This window comes from Mercenaria mercenaria, chromosome 4 (assembly GCF_021730395.1).
Source record: "Mercenaria mercenaria strain notata chromosome 4, MADL_Memer_1, whole genome shotgun sequence".
Taxonomy (NCBI): Eukaryota; Metazoa; Mollusca; class Bivalvia; order Venerida; family Veneridae; genus Mercenaria; species Mercenaria mercenaria.
Window position 1 is genome coordinate 83937985 of NC_069364.1, and position 17828 is coordinate 83955812.

General features: G+C 34.2%; 1 protein-coding gene across 8 annotated transcripts in view; it reads right to left on the reverse strand.

The window, feature by feature from the left end:
• Positions 1-17828, reverse strand: part of LOC123552330 (dorsal-ventral patterning tolloid-like protein 1) — a 296660-nt gene that overhangs the window by 13687 nt on the left and 265145 nt on the right. For 7 of the 8 annotated variants that reach the window (XM_045341905.2, XM_045341904.2, XM_045341903.2 and 4 more), the window contains 11 exons: positions 17288-17495; positions 16468-16718; positions 15376-15417; positions 10806-10989; positions 10069-10253; positions 7219-7468; positions 5847-6067; positions 4333-4515; positions 2288-2417; positions 1178-1248; positions 486-596 (listed from right to left, as the gene is read on the reverse strand). In XM_045341905.2, coding sequence (XP_045197840.2) covers positions 486-596; positions 1178-1248; positions 2288-2417; positions 4333-4515; positions 5847-6067; positions 7219-7468; positions 10069-10253; positions 10806-10989; positions 15376-15417; positions 16468-16718; positions 17288-17495 — 1836 coding nt within the window. The remainder of the gene's footprint in view (positions 1-485; positions 597-1177; positions 1249-2287; positions 2418-4332; positions 4516-5846; positions 6068-7218; positions 7469-10068; positions 10254-10805; positions 10990-15375; positions 15418-16467; positions 16719-17287; positions 17496-17828) is intronic. The other variant, XM_045341901.2, reaches the window with a different exon arrangement.

Here is a 17828-nt window from a genome sequence, read left to right on the forward strand (position 1 = left end):
GCAGACACATATTCACGTTACTTTCGTTTTCGACTTTAACACTAATCACAGACCGTGCATATGTGCACATCACAGGATTGCGCTGTTTTTCAATGACCATCTAACGGCTAACCACTCTAATGTGATACATATGTCTAAACTATCAGCGTTAAATAAAAGAATTTAGCATTTGTTCGATGTATAATAAAAAAGAAAAATAACCATAGATTGGCTAATTTTCGCGATGGTTTTATATTCGCTAAATATCTAATAATGCGACTAGCGAAATATATATATAAAAAATGCGTTATTAGTATACAACAACTTCTATCACAGCGTAGCAGTTACTAGTCGCAAATTTTACCAATACGAAAATTAGCGAAATAAAAGTGAGACGAAAATACCAAATCTACAATTTTCGTGGCATTTTTTGTTAAAAATAAAACGTAAGAAACAAGCCGTATTTAAGCCTTTTTGTAAACGGAAATTTATTCAAAAAAACTTACATATTTCGTCGGATTTGTCTACAGGACCACAATTTGGCAATTGATTACATTTCAGGTCAGGTGAAATACAATGTCCGGTTGTCTGACACTTGAAGCCGTAACAAGGTCCACCTGTTTAGAAACATTAAATATAATGTGAATGAAAATCATTTATGAATATAAATTTACGTTCAAATTGCTTTCTCGGTACAACATTTTAGAATAGACGACTTATTCAACAGTGAAAAAAAGTGGTGAAAAATATACTTTCAGAATAACTGCAAATTAAAACTCTGTTGAATTGAAACAAAAAAGTAAATATACACATTTGATATCATTGACCTATTTAGACAAGAATATATTACAGATACCCCCAATTCTCAGCGGAGGGCTCTACGATTGGCTGTGATTGTTTCGAGTACGGCTTTGCCTGCTGGTCTATCATTCATGTTTGTCATGTGTTTTTTTTATTTCTATCATTTAAATGGTTTTTTTTTGTGTGTAATTTTATCTAAACCGAAGTGCACGTCAACTCCTCGGTTATTTAACACTGAGGTATATATTTTGTTATTGAGCTACATGGAACGCGTAACAAGTATCTGGTTAAGAAATTATAAGGCATATGAACTGGTCTCATATGTTTAAAACAGTTTCTGGTTTAGTCAAATGAACGGTAACACTGGTCAAGGACAAATATACTGAGCTGAACTTACCTGAAATATGTAGCTCGGTCCATGTCAGTTTAAATCCCTTGAAACCAAGTGCTGCACTGGAGGTCAGAAATCTGAAAGGAGGTAATATAATTATAGTACTGTCTGATCCATATTTTCAGTGACACCTTTTCCTTAATTTCTCTTTAACCTTAACCCTGCTAAATTTCTAAATTGGACCGGTCCATTGTTCAATGTGGACAGTGCAACTTATTATTCAAAGGAGTGTTCACTGAAAAATTACGGGCTGAATAGCAAGGATGTGTAGGCCGAGTCTGAGCTGGTCGCAAAAACAGAATCACTTGCCGCCAGCAGACTAAAAGTTAAATATAAATTAATTCATGTTACATATCATTTCAAACAACTCTGAGAAAGTATAATAAGAAACTTTATTTTATTTAAATATCTTGACTCGTTTTGAATTTATCTTCAATAGTCTATTTTGATATAGAGTATCTTCCATTGTAAATTTCAGTCATTTAGACATCGAAAAGGTTTTAAATTTTGACTTTTTTCTCTGTGGATTGTTATTAAAATTTAAGAAAATCTAAGTAAACTTAAAAACCATTACTTTCATGTAAATATTTGTAAACTTCGAGAGAGAACAAACCTATCCGTAATTCTGAGCAAGAATTTTATACAGGAAAAAAAAAAGAAATATTTTTCTTTAAAAGATATCTCAAAAGAAGAAAGATCATACTTCCTTGTCGGACCTTAAAATGATGTATCACCTATCTCTTAAGTTTGCATATCAAAGTCGCACTTAATGAAAAACCCTGTACGAATTTCGGGGATCAAACAGTAGTGTACATAATTATTAACTGGAAGACATGCGGGATGTGAAACGATATTCCTAAAATAATTGTGTTTATTAAATGTTCTATTTTCTGCTTGTTATAAACCTCTTTCTCTGTATCTTTGACATCCAATGAACCTTTAGCTATTCAATTAAACACGCGGCTTCTACAAAACCCTTGCTTAGGCGCAAGCACTATTCAGAAGTCCAGGGTAATAAATATAAACTGCACGAACTTCCTTTAAATTAGCATTTATCAGCTAAACAATAATAGACCACATTATACAGTGGAAACATGTGAAAATATGCGTTCTTACTGTATAACTTCCGTATCACCATCGGACGTGATCGCAGTTTTAGAAAGCTCACTGTCGTTAAATGTGCCGCATATTTCGCTCATCTCCTTGCCCTTCTGCACTCTCAAAACTGCATTTTTACAACCTTGACCTGCGCATTGAATAAGATAAATATTAAACACGCAGTTTATTCCTCTATAATTTGTTAAAAACAATATTCTATAAACGTGGCAGTTGTAACAAGACGTATTCGTTAAAGGTCCAATACTAAGGAAAGTGAACAGTTTAATTTCTTTTAAAAAGCACAGAAACTATTTCATTTTATTGGAAAATGAAAGTTGGTATGTAGAAATTCGAAATAAATCGCAGTATATGTACAATTATTTTTCTATGAAGTATGAAGAAAGTTAAAAAGACCTGGGGGGTCATTCTGTCGATTCATTGAAATTTCAACATAATACACATACATTTCTTTGAGTTCCAAAGACCTTCTGTAAATTTTGACCTGCCAATCTTCATTATTAGTGTCTTGCAGAAGTCTATGCACTGGCTATGAAAAAAATTGCCAACTCACTTTCCCTTAGTAATGGACCTTTAAGCAAAATGTTACAGTACTTGTATCAATTTAAGAAATAATGTATAGAAAAACCATGTTTTAACGTTATTAATACACGGAAAGAGATTATACGTCCGCGATATAATTTCACGAGGGCGTAGTTTTTGAGTGTATTAATTTAGGTAAAACACGTTAACGTGACGTCATTTTAGCGTAAGCACAAGTATATAAGAATATACGTTAATCTAAATCATTTAAATTTCCCAGGAGTGTCAGATTAATGTAAACATTTATAAATTGGTGAATAACTATCGTAAACAAGAGGACCATGATGGTCCTGAATCGCTCACCTGTTCCCACATGACCCAGTTTTGAGTACGACATTGTTTTTTCTATTATTTGACAAAGTGACCTAGTTTTTAAGCTCATGTGACCCAGTTTTAAACTTGACCTAGATATCATCAAGATAAAAATTCTGACCCATTTTCATGAAGATCCATTGAAAAATATGGCCTCTAGAGAGGTCAAAAGATTTTTCAAATTTTAGATCTAATGACCTAGTTTTTGACCGCAGTTGACCCACTTTCAAATTTGACCTAGATATCATCAAGGTGAACACTCAGACCAACTTTCATACAGATCCCATGAAAAGTATGGCCTCTAGAGAGGTCACATGGTTTTTTTATTATTTGACCTACTGACCTAGTTTTTGATGGCATGTAACCCAGTTTCAAATTTGACCTAGATATCATCAAGGTGAACATTCTGACCAATTTTCATGAAGATCCATTCAAGGGTATGGCCTCTAGAGAGGTCAAAAGGTTTTTCTATTTTTAGACCTACTGACCTAGTTTTTGATCGCAGTTGACCCAGTTTCAAACATGACCTATATATCATCAAGATAAACATTTAGACAGATCCCATAAAAAATATGACCTCTAGAGAGGTCACAAGGTTTTTTTTTATTATTTGACCTACTGACCTACTTTTTAAAGACACGTGACCCACTTTCGAACTTGACCTAGATATCATCAAGACGAACATTCTGACCAATTTTTATGAAGTTCCATTCACAAGTATGGCCTCTAGAGAGGTCACAAAGTTTTTCTATTTTTAGAACTACTGACCTAGTTTTTGATCGCACGTGACCCAGTTTCGAACTTAACCTAGATATCATCAAGGTAAATATTCTGACCAATTTTCATGAAGATCTTATGAAACATATGGCCTCTAGAGAGGTCACAAGGTTTTTCTATTTTTAGACCTACTGACCTAGTTTTTGACCGCACGTGATCCAGTTTCAAACTTGACCTAGATATCATCAAGGTGAATATTCTGAATACTTTTCATAAAGATCCCATGAAAAATGTGACCTCTAGAGTGGTCACAAGCAAAAGTTTACGCACGGACGACGGACGACGGACGCTGCGCGATCACAAAAGCTCACCTTGTCACTATGTGACAGGTGAGCTAAAAATGTATGCCATGACTTTTTTCCTAAAAATCTTACCTCCATCTCTAACCATCTTTCCTTCAATTTTAAAAGTTTCAAGCTGGATCATTATTTTATTTTGTGGTCTACTTGCTGTTATTTTCCATTCACAATATGTTCTACTTTCGTACTTCTGAGGGAACCGCGGGCTTGTGATAACGCCGCCCTTACCGTCACTCAATATTTCACTAATGCCACAACCTGAAAAAATTATTATATGCATATGTCATGAAACGCGTTTGTTTCTGTATTGGCCCGAACTTGCACAGTTTTGTTAAATTCATATGGTCGTATGAAATGTCTAATCGGCCTTTTAGGAATTTGACATGTGAAGCTGGGCTATCATAACGCCACATGTTAATATAATATCACTCTCAGTTGCAAAGTCTTGGAAATAGGATGGGTGAACATAATTCCACCATTATCAGAGGTACCTCAAAACAGTCATAGGTCATATGGCGACTATCCAGATTTTCATGCATGGGAACACCCCGGTTGCACCTTAGGGCATTATTTCCTGTTAGGGTGGGCATCTGGGTTAGCCGACTGGATGGCTATCACACGAAAGAGTTCTGTAACTAAAGCGAGGTTTCGAGCCCACAGCGGTAAGCGGGAAGTGATTCAAAGTCAGCGGCATTAACCACTCGGCCACGGAGGCATCTCTTGTGTTCCCCTACATGAAAACCTGGACAGTCGCCATATGACCTATGACTGAAAATCATCCCCAGTATGCCACTGTAAAACAATAACAGTAGAGATAAATAACAGTCTCTGCCTTTTTCTAAATATAAACGTCTCGTTCTGTAGCTAATGAGTCAATCTGCCCGTTTATATAAAACTAAAATGCAGTGTTTCTTTTCGCCAGTCTTAGAATAAATGTCGCAAAATTCAACTTGTATTTTCCTAGACATATTACAACTCAATTTGAAAGTGCATGTGCACCTAGTCTCCTTAGATTTAGTGCTTTATAAGCTATGCATCAAGGTTCCTAGAATAATCATGAACGACTGGTCACTTTTTTTAATTCAAATGTCAAAAGGTCTTGGAAACTGAGAACATATTCCAGGAAATATCCTTTTGATTTAAACAAATTACGAGAACAAATGTGTACAAAGTTACTAATTATGAGGAAACAATTTTGGTCTTTACGTTATTTATCTCTCAACTAGACAGCAACTGAGTATCAGATTAATATCATACAGAACGAGCTTTGTCAGCAAAATTCAGATTGGATGCTTTCAAAGTTATCTGGGACCACCAGACGCTTTAACGATTACCAATTTAATTAGTTTTGATTCAGATTTGTCAGTTAAATCAAATAAGTATGTGAAAAAAATATTAATATATCTGACGTCATAAAAGTGTTAAAAGCGGATTTGTTGTTGCCTTCTATTGCGTTTTAGTTCTATATTAACCCGCAGTTTGTACAATCTAAGATCAACTGCTTGTATATTATCTAGAACGTCTAAGATAAAGTACATTCAAAATAAATCAGAAGCAAATCCATATTGTGAAAATACAAAGATACATACCTTTTTGTAATTCGGATTTTGGCACAAACTCGTACCTAGCTTTAAATCCCTGAAAGCTGTTATTTTTCATGGCCTTGAATCTGAACTTGATCTCTCTATGAGCTAAAATTGGTGCTGGATATTTGGTCCCGCAATATATACTGACCGCGTAATAGCGATTTTCTGATAGGTCTGCCTCGTTTATCTCGTAGAGTTCGAGGAAATCTGTAGTATTTAGGCACCTGTATAGAGACAGAAGAAGTCAGTGGTAATTAACATACGCTGTAGTGGTAGGACATACTTTGACTTTATAACATTTTTGTTTTTTTTTCTCCAATTAGTTATAATTGAATCTGTAACGTCAATATTATAGCAGTAGCTTGATCTGGTATGCTGTATTCGGCTAGAGTGAATGTTCAGGTCAGATAACAGGAGGAGCGCTGAGTGTGATCCGACCTGGCGAAATCCACAGGAGCCGAATACAAAATCCAAGATCTGGCTACTGTTATAATCACCTTTTTGTTATATACTTCCGCCTTTTCGTTTGTCGTTGTGCTATCTTACAAAATCTACAATGTTTTTTTTACAGTTTATAGATGTTAAAATAGAACTGAATGTGCTGTTTATAGAACTGTGTCAGGTCATGCATATTAGATGAAAGTAGTCCGGCAACATGCAATACAAAAAGTACATTACGGATTTTTGACTTTTCTGTTTTTGACATAAGTATATAATATATTTTCATATTGACGATGAACTTCATTTCGGGCGTGTAGCGTCATTTAATGTTCGTTGTTGCGTTCTTTGCTTATTATATACGACAGTATTGTCAAGTCCATTCAGGCTGCTGAATAAAGTCATAATATGTATATAACATATATATCTTAGATACGTGTGTGTAATAAAATGCATCGAAAAATATGCACTCGTTCTTTAGCGGAGTTACACTGCGTTCCTAAAGTCGCACAATATTTCCGCTGCAGGATTCATGTATATATCTCGAAACAAGGTTAATAACCTATAAGTATTGGCAACTGATGAAAAGTCTTGCGACGATAATCCTGGATAGTCGAATCCATGAAATACAAATCCATTTCATTAAATTCTACTAACAAATCAATATGTTTTTGATACCCCATTTTACTTGCAATACCTTTTTGGTGTTCTGTACTGTTGTTTTTTTTTTATCATTTATCTTAGACAAATAAACACTGATTAAACGTAGCAATTTATTGTGACACATGTTGTAATAAATTCAGCACAACGGGTACAAGTAGTATATTGTTGTAGTATTAATTGTCTTTGGTAAGACCCGGAGAGTTCCGACTGTAGCAAATTAATATACAAAACTGTATTAATTAAAAACAAACAGTTTATAACTTTTCATACGTACTTTCGGCTATGTGGATCTCTACTTTGTTCAGGTGAGGGGTCCGCTGATGGGTTGAGTGAAAACATGTCGAATGAAATGAGCAATTTTTCGTTTCTGGACTCTGGTTGAAATATATATACACATTCTATATTTGGCGGATAGTTGTCAGGATGACGTGGCGAGTTAAATGTTCCTGAATGCGAACGCTTGCTTTCAAACAGGAAGTTGCATTCGCCCTCTTGTCCTATTGGTCTTCCGGGTATGGCATAATCTATAAATAGATCAAAATGTCTGCCTTTATATGGAATTGTTCCGAAAATTGCGGTGAAAAGATATCACTAGTTTTAACCAGAAACGAACTCCTTTGGATCAACAGAAATGAAATGAACGTCTTACTTTGTATTCCAAAAATTAGTAATGCTTTTCTTGCATCACATAATATCACAAATATCTTTAAGTTAGCAATATTAGTTTAACCAAGGCTGTTACAAACATGTGTGTGTTCATGCACCGCAGAATACCACGCATTCAGAATATCTGCGAACGGTGATATCCATTCATTGTAAGGCACATACTTTGAACAATATGATATTATAGTTAACTGACTACTCTAACATCGAGAAATTCTAGCTAACACTTCTTTTCATAAAACAATACAAATCCATGCGGACAATATTTATCTAAATTATCACTTTAGTGCCATGACAATTTAGTCTTTTAAAATTTAGTCAGTCATATGAAACCAAACCTTAATATATGTGTGTTACATTCGGGAAAATAGTGAATAAATAACCAAAACAGTGAAGATCTAATAAAGTTATTTTTGACAAAATACACCTTTTAAATGAAGAACGTATATATAAGGCGTTACAAGTGACAGGCAGAATATGGAAACACGAGATCGACCGCGCAAACTGAATTGTATTATAACCAATAAAAAACCATCAGGTTATTATTCAGTATTAACAACACTGTCTGAAATTAACTAATGTACAGACGGTGCGGCATTGAAATACGTTAAGAGTCGCCTCTTCACATAACCTTATAGTTAACGAAATAATTTAGTCTACAGTTCGTACAATTTATGCACGGCATTAATATATTAAAAACATAATATAGCTACGATGTTAAAATGCTGTAACTTATACTACGATTCGACAAGTTTCAAATCCTACCAAAAGTAATCTACATAAGAAATTGTTTTGACTTTCTGGAATAAAAATTTTGTGTTAGCATGCATAAGACTGAAAGAAACTCACATAGACATTTTGCTGAATATTACTATCGAAACATCATAAAATCTGCTCGTAATATTTAATCTTTACATGTACTTGTTCTTAACATTTTGCCTGCTGGCGGCAAGTGGTTTTGCCTTTGCGACCAATGCTGACCAAGCTCAGCAGGCTGATCATGATCTGCACTTTTCGCTATTTAGACAGTAAATTTTCCGTGAACACCCCTTTCGAATAATAAATGGTATTGCCCGAACTGAATGATGGAGCAGTCCATTTTAGAAATTTAGCAGGCTAAAGGTTAAGTATGTTGTTGGATAGACATAAACTATATAAAGTCTGCAACTGTACGCAAATAATGCAGATTGAAAATATGGGTAGCCTAACATGATAATAAGTAAATTATGTTTTTCCTCTTTGGTATTGGCTCTAACAAGCAAAACGACAGATGACATTCCAAAATTTCGGTAAATTTTTTATCTATTTTCTGAATCGAAAACGCTATTCAATTCAAGTTTGCGTCTTTTTGAGACATTGCGACTCGCAAATCAAACTATTTTCTTTCTTTCTGAAATGTATTTTATGTTTTATACACATATTTATAAAAGTCTAAATACTGCCCGATTCTGTATTTGCATTCATGAAATCTATAAGTTGCTGCATTTTGACAGCTTTCAATCTGCATCATGCACGTGATCCATTTTAAAGGAATAGTTTTTGTGAGCATTTTTGTATTGGTTAACAGTAAAATGACTGTGTGACTTTATACTTTTCTAGACAAACACTGAAGAAGAGAGACAGAAGAGAGATAGATAGAGAAAAAATGATTAAAAGAGCAAAACTTCCCTGTGTTAATTAAATCGTTGATAGACGTGGGGTTGTCTGAAAGGAATATTGCAGGTTTTAAAAAATGTAGTTTTTCTTAAAAAGAATAACAAAAATAAGGAATTCAAAATTCATAAAGACAGAATAATCTTTGCGAATTGATGATATAATACTTATGACATTTACCAATCATTTGAATTTCAAAAGGATTACAAACTGTTTAAATGTTAGATTATTACGGATTAGTTTTGAACATTGAATTCCAGTAGAAATAGCAAGATAATAATTTCACTGCTACTTTTAACATCTATTAAAATGTTAAGACAAAAATATATCATGCTTAAAATGCATGCAGGCTTCAAGGAATTCTAAGCTGTTATTCACAAAAATAGTTCATTCTCAAATACAATGCCCATAGCTCGGTTACATTTTATTCATACATCTTCTAAAGTTTACAAACAAACAGTAAATTTGAAATCAAAACACAATCGAAGCTGAATATAAAACCTCGTTAGCGCGTAGTAATATCATAACATTTAAAATATTACTGCTTAAGTTAATCAGGCAGGGAAACCGGTGATCCTTTATGGCAGGCTATACAGGTTATTTAGTTTTCGGGGAGGCTTTACAACATACAAAGTAAGTGTTTGTTTTTAGGATAATTTCCGTCTAAATCAGAACAAAAAAAATTGTTTTATCTTGCTGGTTTGTAAAATAAACTTTAGTATAAGATGTATAATATAATAGGTAGTTATTTTATGAGATAAAACAAATGAACTTAAATAGCATAACCATAAACACTGCTCTTACTTACCGGACAAGAACTCGTACTGTAACATAAATCGTGCTTTTGAAGCACCGTGCGTATCAAACGTGAGGATCATTCTAGGATCTCGGCTCGTCAGCTCGGGTGGCCATAGATGACCGCAAAACTTTTCGTCAATTTCCGTAGATCTTCGGTGACCTTCGTATGTGACGCCAAGGAAACCCTCTTTGCAGCTGAATAAGAGATAGGCATTTATTTACTTATTTCATGCTTACACACAAATCAAACATAATGAAATAAACAGTGTTCTGTATATACAATGTTTCCATCTGTTCATTTTAAAAGGGATGATATGCAATGTTCAAACTCTAGACGCGGCGGACATAGTTTTGTTTTTAATACACTGGGCAAAATAACTGTATTTTACTTTGTTCCAAAGATGTTGTTTATAAACCCTTTGTGTAAGAAAAGTAAGATGTAAGTATATATGTATTTTGTTATTAAAGTTACATATAAATCGACACTAGCATTTTGGGAAGGAGACCCAAAACATGTCATTATTTTATCCATAAAAAACGTTGTTTATGCTAAATACTTTGTATAAATAACTCATTTTATACATATACGGCATTTGTTTCGACTAAATGTCATTCTTTCTATAACTATTCTTAAAAGATTAGACTTTACTCTGCAAATATGTCAATGAATAGAAAAGATTACAAAGAAACTAATAAGGTTGTTAACATACAAAACTAATGAAAGGCACATCTCAATGAAATACTTACTTTTGTATAGAACCTGATATGAAGAAATCTTTGAATACGACGTTCACCTTTTCTAAGCGACCCTGGTTCATTTCGCCATCAAGATAACATTTACACGTGGTATTTTTAGGGAATTCACCCGGGTAGCCCGGTGATTCGATGGTCCCAACGGAACCCCCCGTACTTATTATCCGAACATCACATTCTGCAAAATACAAAGAAGCGACATATATCTATATATTATGAAAAGTAATAGTTTGCAAAAAAACGTTCAGTCTGAGGTTTCCTATTATTTAGTGAAACGATGATGATTCCCTTACTCATTATACACAGTCCAACACAGGAAATCAAACCATTACTAGACAAAAACATAGAACATACAAAACTGTTTCATAAAGTTTTCCTTGGAAAATACGTAAACATAAACCGCAGTCTAAAACACAGACATCTACCTTTAATTAAAGGCAGAATCAATCGTGTCCAGCATGGTAAGGGTTAATAACTGGTTATCTCAATTCTTAATGTCTTAATTGTTTGAATAATTCGTATTTTGACAAAAAGTCTTTTCTAGACTTTGTAATTTATAACATATCCAGTTAGATGTAATCATGAAAGCTATAAGGATTTGTTTAAAGATAGTATAACTATTTGGGAACTTCAACTGAAGTAGCCTCCTTTAGATTTATTTCATATTTTAGAAATTTACAACGTTCAGTAATTGCAAAAGGTAGAAATCAAAAGATAGCAGGCTTTTTTTCCATGAAAACAATCGGGTAATCTGTGTAAAATGTAGAAATGAGATAAAAATGAGCTGTTTTATAGAAGAAATATGTGTTTATGACATGTATTTCATGTTATAATCATAACGATTTTAGTTACATTATTTATGATAGCTTGTACACGTTTCTTTCTGATGACAATATGATATGAGCCGTGCCATGGGAAAACCAACATAGTGGGCTTTGCGACCAGCATGGATCCAGACCAGCCTGCGCATCCGCGCAGTCTGGTCAGGATCCATGCTGTTCGCTTTCAAAGTCTATTGCAATTAGAGAAACTGTTAGCGAACAGCATGGATCCTGACCAGACTGCGCGGATGCGCAGGCTGGTCTGGATCCATGCTGGTCGCAAAGCCATTATGTTGGTTTTCTCATGGCACGGCTCATACGCTGTCGTATAATATACTACTCCAGTCATGTTCATTGGAGAAGGCGGCGGTGATTTTTACAGGCAACAAATAAACGTTTGCACTGAATTTTGCGTTCATAAAGCACATAGTACATGTGTTGATATTGTGCCAAAACTATTTAATGCATTTTCCAAAGATGTTTACTTGTACCATTTGACAAATATATATAAATACCACGTACGCGGCACTAGCCAAATGAATTTCATATCAGAGTGGACCCAAGATAGTTGATCAAATACAGAAGTCGTTTGATATACAGCCTGCCACTAAATGTTATTGCAAATAAATCACGTTCAAGACGTGCCTCCGAGGACTTTACAAGTTGTGTTGTTTATTAAAAAGAGGAGATATCAATATGTAGGGTCACTATTGTTTCTGTTATTAAATGGTGTTTTGCCAAAGTCACTTGCGTATTGAAAATGTAAGGGTATGGACAATTTCCAATATACAGATCCTCACAATAACTAGAAGTCAATATTCCCGTGTACGAATGCTGTCCTAATTTGGCCAAAGTGTCAATGTTCCTCTGTACGGATGGTGTCGTAAAATAAGATAACTCATTGCCTTTCTGTATCTTACATTAAAAACTGAACCTTATCACAACAACGCTGACTTCTTGTCACAGCAACACTGTGTGCACCGAGAAAAAGTACATCAAATAACACATGAACAAACAATTAAATTGCCTGTCTGCCTGCGCAACAAATCTGTTTCCAAGGAAAGGATCGTTTGAAACTGACGTATCGTGAGGTTCGAGAACAAGATATTTCTACAATAACGTAACATGTTCATCAAACGGAAAAAGTTTTCGGTAATACGTAACTTGACAAAAACTATCTGCAGTGATTTTTTTTGAAACAGAACAAAAGAAACTCCAACTGAGTAAATAGAAACCACCCAATTTAGAGATTTACCCTAAGCCTTCTTTACGCAAGGGAAACAATCTAATTATATAGTGAAATTGTTGAGTGAACACCGTTTCTTAATCCTAATCCTGCCCATGTTATATCAGTGCAAAGGAAAAGTAACATATCTATGATAAATGCCATGTATAATTACACAGTTATGCATCTAACAGTCTTGAAATTGATTTCTTCGATTTTCTCATATTTCTAGATATTTTTCCCATACTTTGACGCATATGTATGGGTAGCTGAGATTGTTCTCTTTCCAGCAGTAATTTTTTCAACAATTTTCACTTTGTGAAATTCTGTGGGTTTTGACTTTTTAAAAAAAATCGTCTGTTTGTTGACAAATTTCACCACAAAAAAATGTCCTACTTTCCCCAGGGCAATCAATTATTTGATCTTTACATAGTTCTGTATTCAGGTTGCTAATCCATGTGGCAAATGTGCATGTTTTTTTCATGGTTAGAGGTAAAAAGTGGGTAGTTTGGATGAGGTACTAAGTCAATTGTCACCTAAGCCTGTCATAAAGTCTTTGCGGAGTTGTCTCCATTTTTTCCAAATATTTCATCTGGGATCATTTTTTTTTTCAGCTCAAATAACTCTTTTTCAGGAAATGATATTTTAATAATTTTTTCAGTCCTTGTATTCTGATGCAGTTAACTTCACATACATATAATATAGATAGCTCCTACTTGAAGTTTGTATTTTCAGTTACAATGCCTACTCAATTAAAAATGATGGATGTAATACATGCGATTAATTCTAAGCAAAATCCCAAGATACATTAGGTCTATAAATTGGGCCTTCCGAGATATTAAGTCGTAAGTATAGTTTTAGTTCTCTTTGCCATTCCCTTTGTGCGCAGAAACAGGACCTCATGCGGGGCTACACCCTAGGTACCGTCTTTTGTTGAAGAGATCAGTTATCCGTTACCGAGGCTCTATACACAAAACGTAACTCTAGGGTCGGTCGTTGGACCACTATGAACTATCTAACGTGTACGTATTATAGGAGTTATAAATTTCGTATGTAATAGTACTAATGAGATTTCAACTTTCAACGCCTGAAACATTTTGAGAGACGTAGGGTTATTCATTTTTTTCGCCTACGCAGAATGTTTTAAACAGAAAAAAAATCATGTACATTAACTTGCCAAAGTTACCTCCGTTTTGTTTTGAAAATGCTATTTATTTGCATGCGAAAACATCCGTCTAAACCTTGAATCAATCAAATACTTACTTTTTATTTCCACAATGTTTATAAGGTTAACATCATAATTTCTGTAGGGTACTTCAATATGCACAAATAAAATGAAAATCTACAGAAATTTACGTGTGCTTACCGATATAATTATTTCGACTATGCCGTTCATGTTATAAGAGCATGGAGAACACAATACTAAAATATTTTTTACGCAAAAAAAAAAAAAAAAAAAAAAAAAAATTGGTTTAGACTTTTTTATTTCCTTTTCCAGTGTTGTGACATTAATGGTTTTCCATGTTTCTGAAAATAAATTTGTCCACGATAAGACACAAATCTGTCTACGATTTCGTGAAAATGCTTTTTACGTTCATGATAATCATTCCTAAAATATTACGCAATAAAATCTGTATAGAAGATTGTACAAGAAGCAACCAAACTGAAATAGTAGACTGAGTCTGTTAATAGGAGGTGATGGAATAAGCCATACCTCTTACACCCCTTTAAGTTTGTTAACCGACTCAAGTGGAATGTTCTATTTTAGTATGGGAAGATATGTTATTATCGTTCATCTGTCTGTGGGGAATATTTATCCTCTGTGTTTACCTTATGTCAAATTGAGTGAAGATTTTTAGGCAAATTTCTGCAGGGAATATCTGTTTCGCAAAATCGTCTAAATCATCAAAACACTTTGCCCATACCAGAATTTGACGTATTCCCAAGTTACCAGAATTCAATTTTGTCTGTAAACAGTTTCCACTCTAAATTAGTGTAAACTTGTAACATTCGTCGGTTCCGGACTTCAACGCACTGAAGACACATGGAAAATAACCTATTTTGACCTAAGTGTCTAGTTCGTCTGGCAAAAATGCACTTACTGCCTGCTGTATTGCTGCATGCTTTTGTAATCCGCAACCAAACATAAAATCAAACGCTTGAATATATATCAATATTAAAACCCATGGTTCGGCTTAATACTTAAAAAGCTGAAACATAAATCTCTTACTATAAAGTGGACATGTGTTCCTTTAGATGAAAAATCAGGAAACCTTCAGAGTTAAACCAGACAGAATTCACGAATGGTAAATATTCAAAAATACACCTTTACAAAAAGAAACCAAATCTATTTTTTTCAATTTCATATTTTTTCAGTAATTTTAGAATTATTTAGATTCTATTTCGCATAAATAAACTGACGCCTAGTCGTATGATTTTTTTTCTGAAAGTGTATTCTTTACTTATCAATTTTACTTATTTTCACTCTGTCCTAAGATCAATTCATAAACTTACTTACCGGTTCCTGTAACATGTGTAGCCTCTTTCGTTATGCGTAAATCTGGAAAATTTAAAATTTAGTACTAAAATACTTCTGACAGTACAATCATGTCCTGGTAAATCAGGTTCCTGGAAGCGCTCTTGCTTTATAAGCTGTATGCCTTAGAATAAAGACACTGATTTTTTTTTCTGGTAAAACGGCTGTTTTATTGGGATTTTAAATGTTTAACATAAACTGAAAAAGTATTTTACGTGTTTGATTTAATTTCTTGAATAGACCCAAGAACAATATCAACGAAAATTAGTCACCAACGAATATTAAAGATTTTACAGTAACTAAGATGTTTCATTGGAAGAACAACCAAACCTTGACTCAATTTACAGCATATGAAATAAATGTAAAAAGTTTAATGATACTATTTTGATGTTAAATTGAAATTCACAGTAATTTCCCAAAGGAGGACATCATTTAAATGTAACTTCTACATTGATATTAAACTAAAGACGAGCATGGCATACTAAATAACATTTTCGTTCACGTCTGTCCACCATAAAGAAAGATGAGTCCATTAAAACTGCAGCTGTATTATCACTCATAAAAGGATTCAGAAATTAACGAATCTTATACGTGTCAGACATCTCAACCAAAGACATAAACGCTAGCGTTTGTTTTTTTATTTATACTGCAGATCCCGTTTCGTGGATTATTGGAAGACATCTGCCCAATCTTCCTTTAACAAATTAGATCTTGTGCTAATGTCAGTCAGTGTCTCTGGAAGATGGACAAATGTCATTTGTCAAATTAATGCGGCCAAAGTAGTTATTGCCGTTTCAGTGACCGTCTCATTTGATTATTCTAAATACGTCTAATTATTCATTAATCAATAATGGCAAATAGGCATTGTTCTGCTCTCACAAGATTTGCTTAGAAAAAAATATTCCATAGCAAAGTTGTTTGACTATGGTTGTTGCTGAGCGAACCCTGGGTTATATTAACATGGGACCAACACAATGACCTTCTATGGCAACAGCGAAAACGCGTATTATCCTATATTTAACCAGCAAAGGCAATGTATATCTAATTCAATATGAAATAGTCTACAAGACTTACCAAAACGTATGAATTCGGTACTAAATTCATATGATATGTTAAATCCACTTCTATCAAACTTATAGTCAGCAATATCATCCAATGAATTTTCATCGAAACTAACACGCCCACTTCTAGTCACAAATTCTACGAATAAAAACTCTCTGGACGAAAACAAAGTGACGTCAGTGTATTTTCCACAAAAAACGCCAATGTCTTCGGCATAAGTTTGTTGTCGCCCGTCTTTAATTTTAACATAATCAAAAGGGCAACTGAAACGAAAAGGAATCCAGCATTAGTTCACAGAGACCTTTTACGTACATCCTAAAATACTGAAGTTGTCAAACAAATATTGGCTATTTCTATAAAATCTGCTTTGCTTAATCTCAAACTTTGAATGCCCGGAAGGGCATCTCGCTCTGTTGGAGCAACCATTCGGTGCCAAGTGGGCCACTCTTGTGCTCAGTTTGGTTCTGATCAGATACTGTGCAATACCTGCTGATAAAGACTGTTGTGTTTGTTAAGATGTTTTTTACAAATATAATCTAGATTGTCAGACGCAGCATTTGAAACATCGGTAATTTTTTGGAAGATATTACATGTTCGTAAAACTACTTGTAACAACATATGTTAAGAAAGCTACTAGTATTTCCTCGTTATAGCCGTACTCACTAAGAGTAAGTCGATCTAAAGAATAAATAACAACCTTCTGTAAGGTCATCAGACAAAATAGATTTAGTATCAAATGATACGTTTTTAAAAGACAAATCAGTTTGAACAAATGCGAAAACACTAGCATAATGCAGATGGGGAATACTTGACAATAAGCTAGGTAACTTACTAATCGTCTCCATGGAAAATTGAAAAATCGTTGAAGGTGAGTTTTATTCTTTGTCCTGGTATTCCATGAAATTCATAAGTGCAATGAAGGTTGTTTGGATATGTGCCGGGGTAAGTTGGGGAGACGATGTAGCCCTTATTTCGTTCTTTACTGTTGATAGTGTAACTGCAGCCACCAGGCGTTACCAGTGCCCCTACATTATAAATGGCTGCAAATAATATTACACATTGTAATTCGGAAGGTGAACGAGTTATATTGATATGTTATTTAACAGATCAAGTATTGTTTCATCATATTTTATTGTAAACAGTTTAATGTTGATTTAAGAAATCAATAACTACAATTTAAATAGTTACAAGCTATATTAAAACTGATATGGTTGTTAAGGGGACTCTGTGGCTTAGTGGTTAATGTCACTGACGTCATATCATTTGCCGCACACCGATGTGAGTTCGAATTTCGCGTTGGACGTAGAATTCTTCATGGGAGGAAGACACCCAGCTGGCTTACGGAAGGCCGATGTTTATACCTAGGTGTCCAC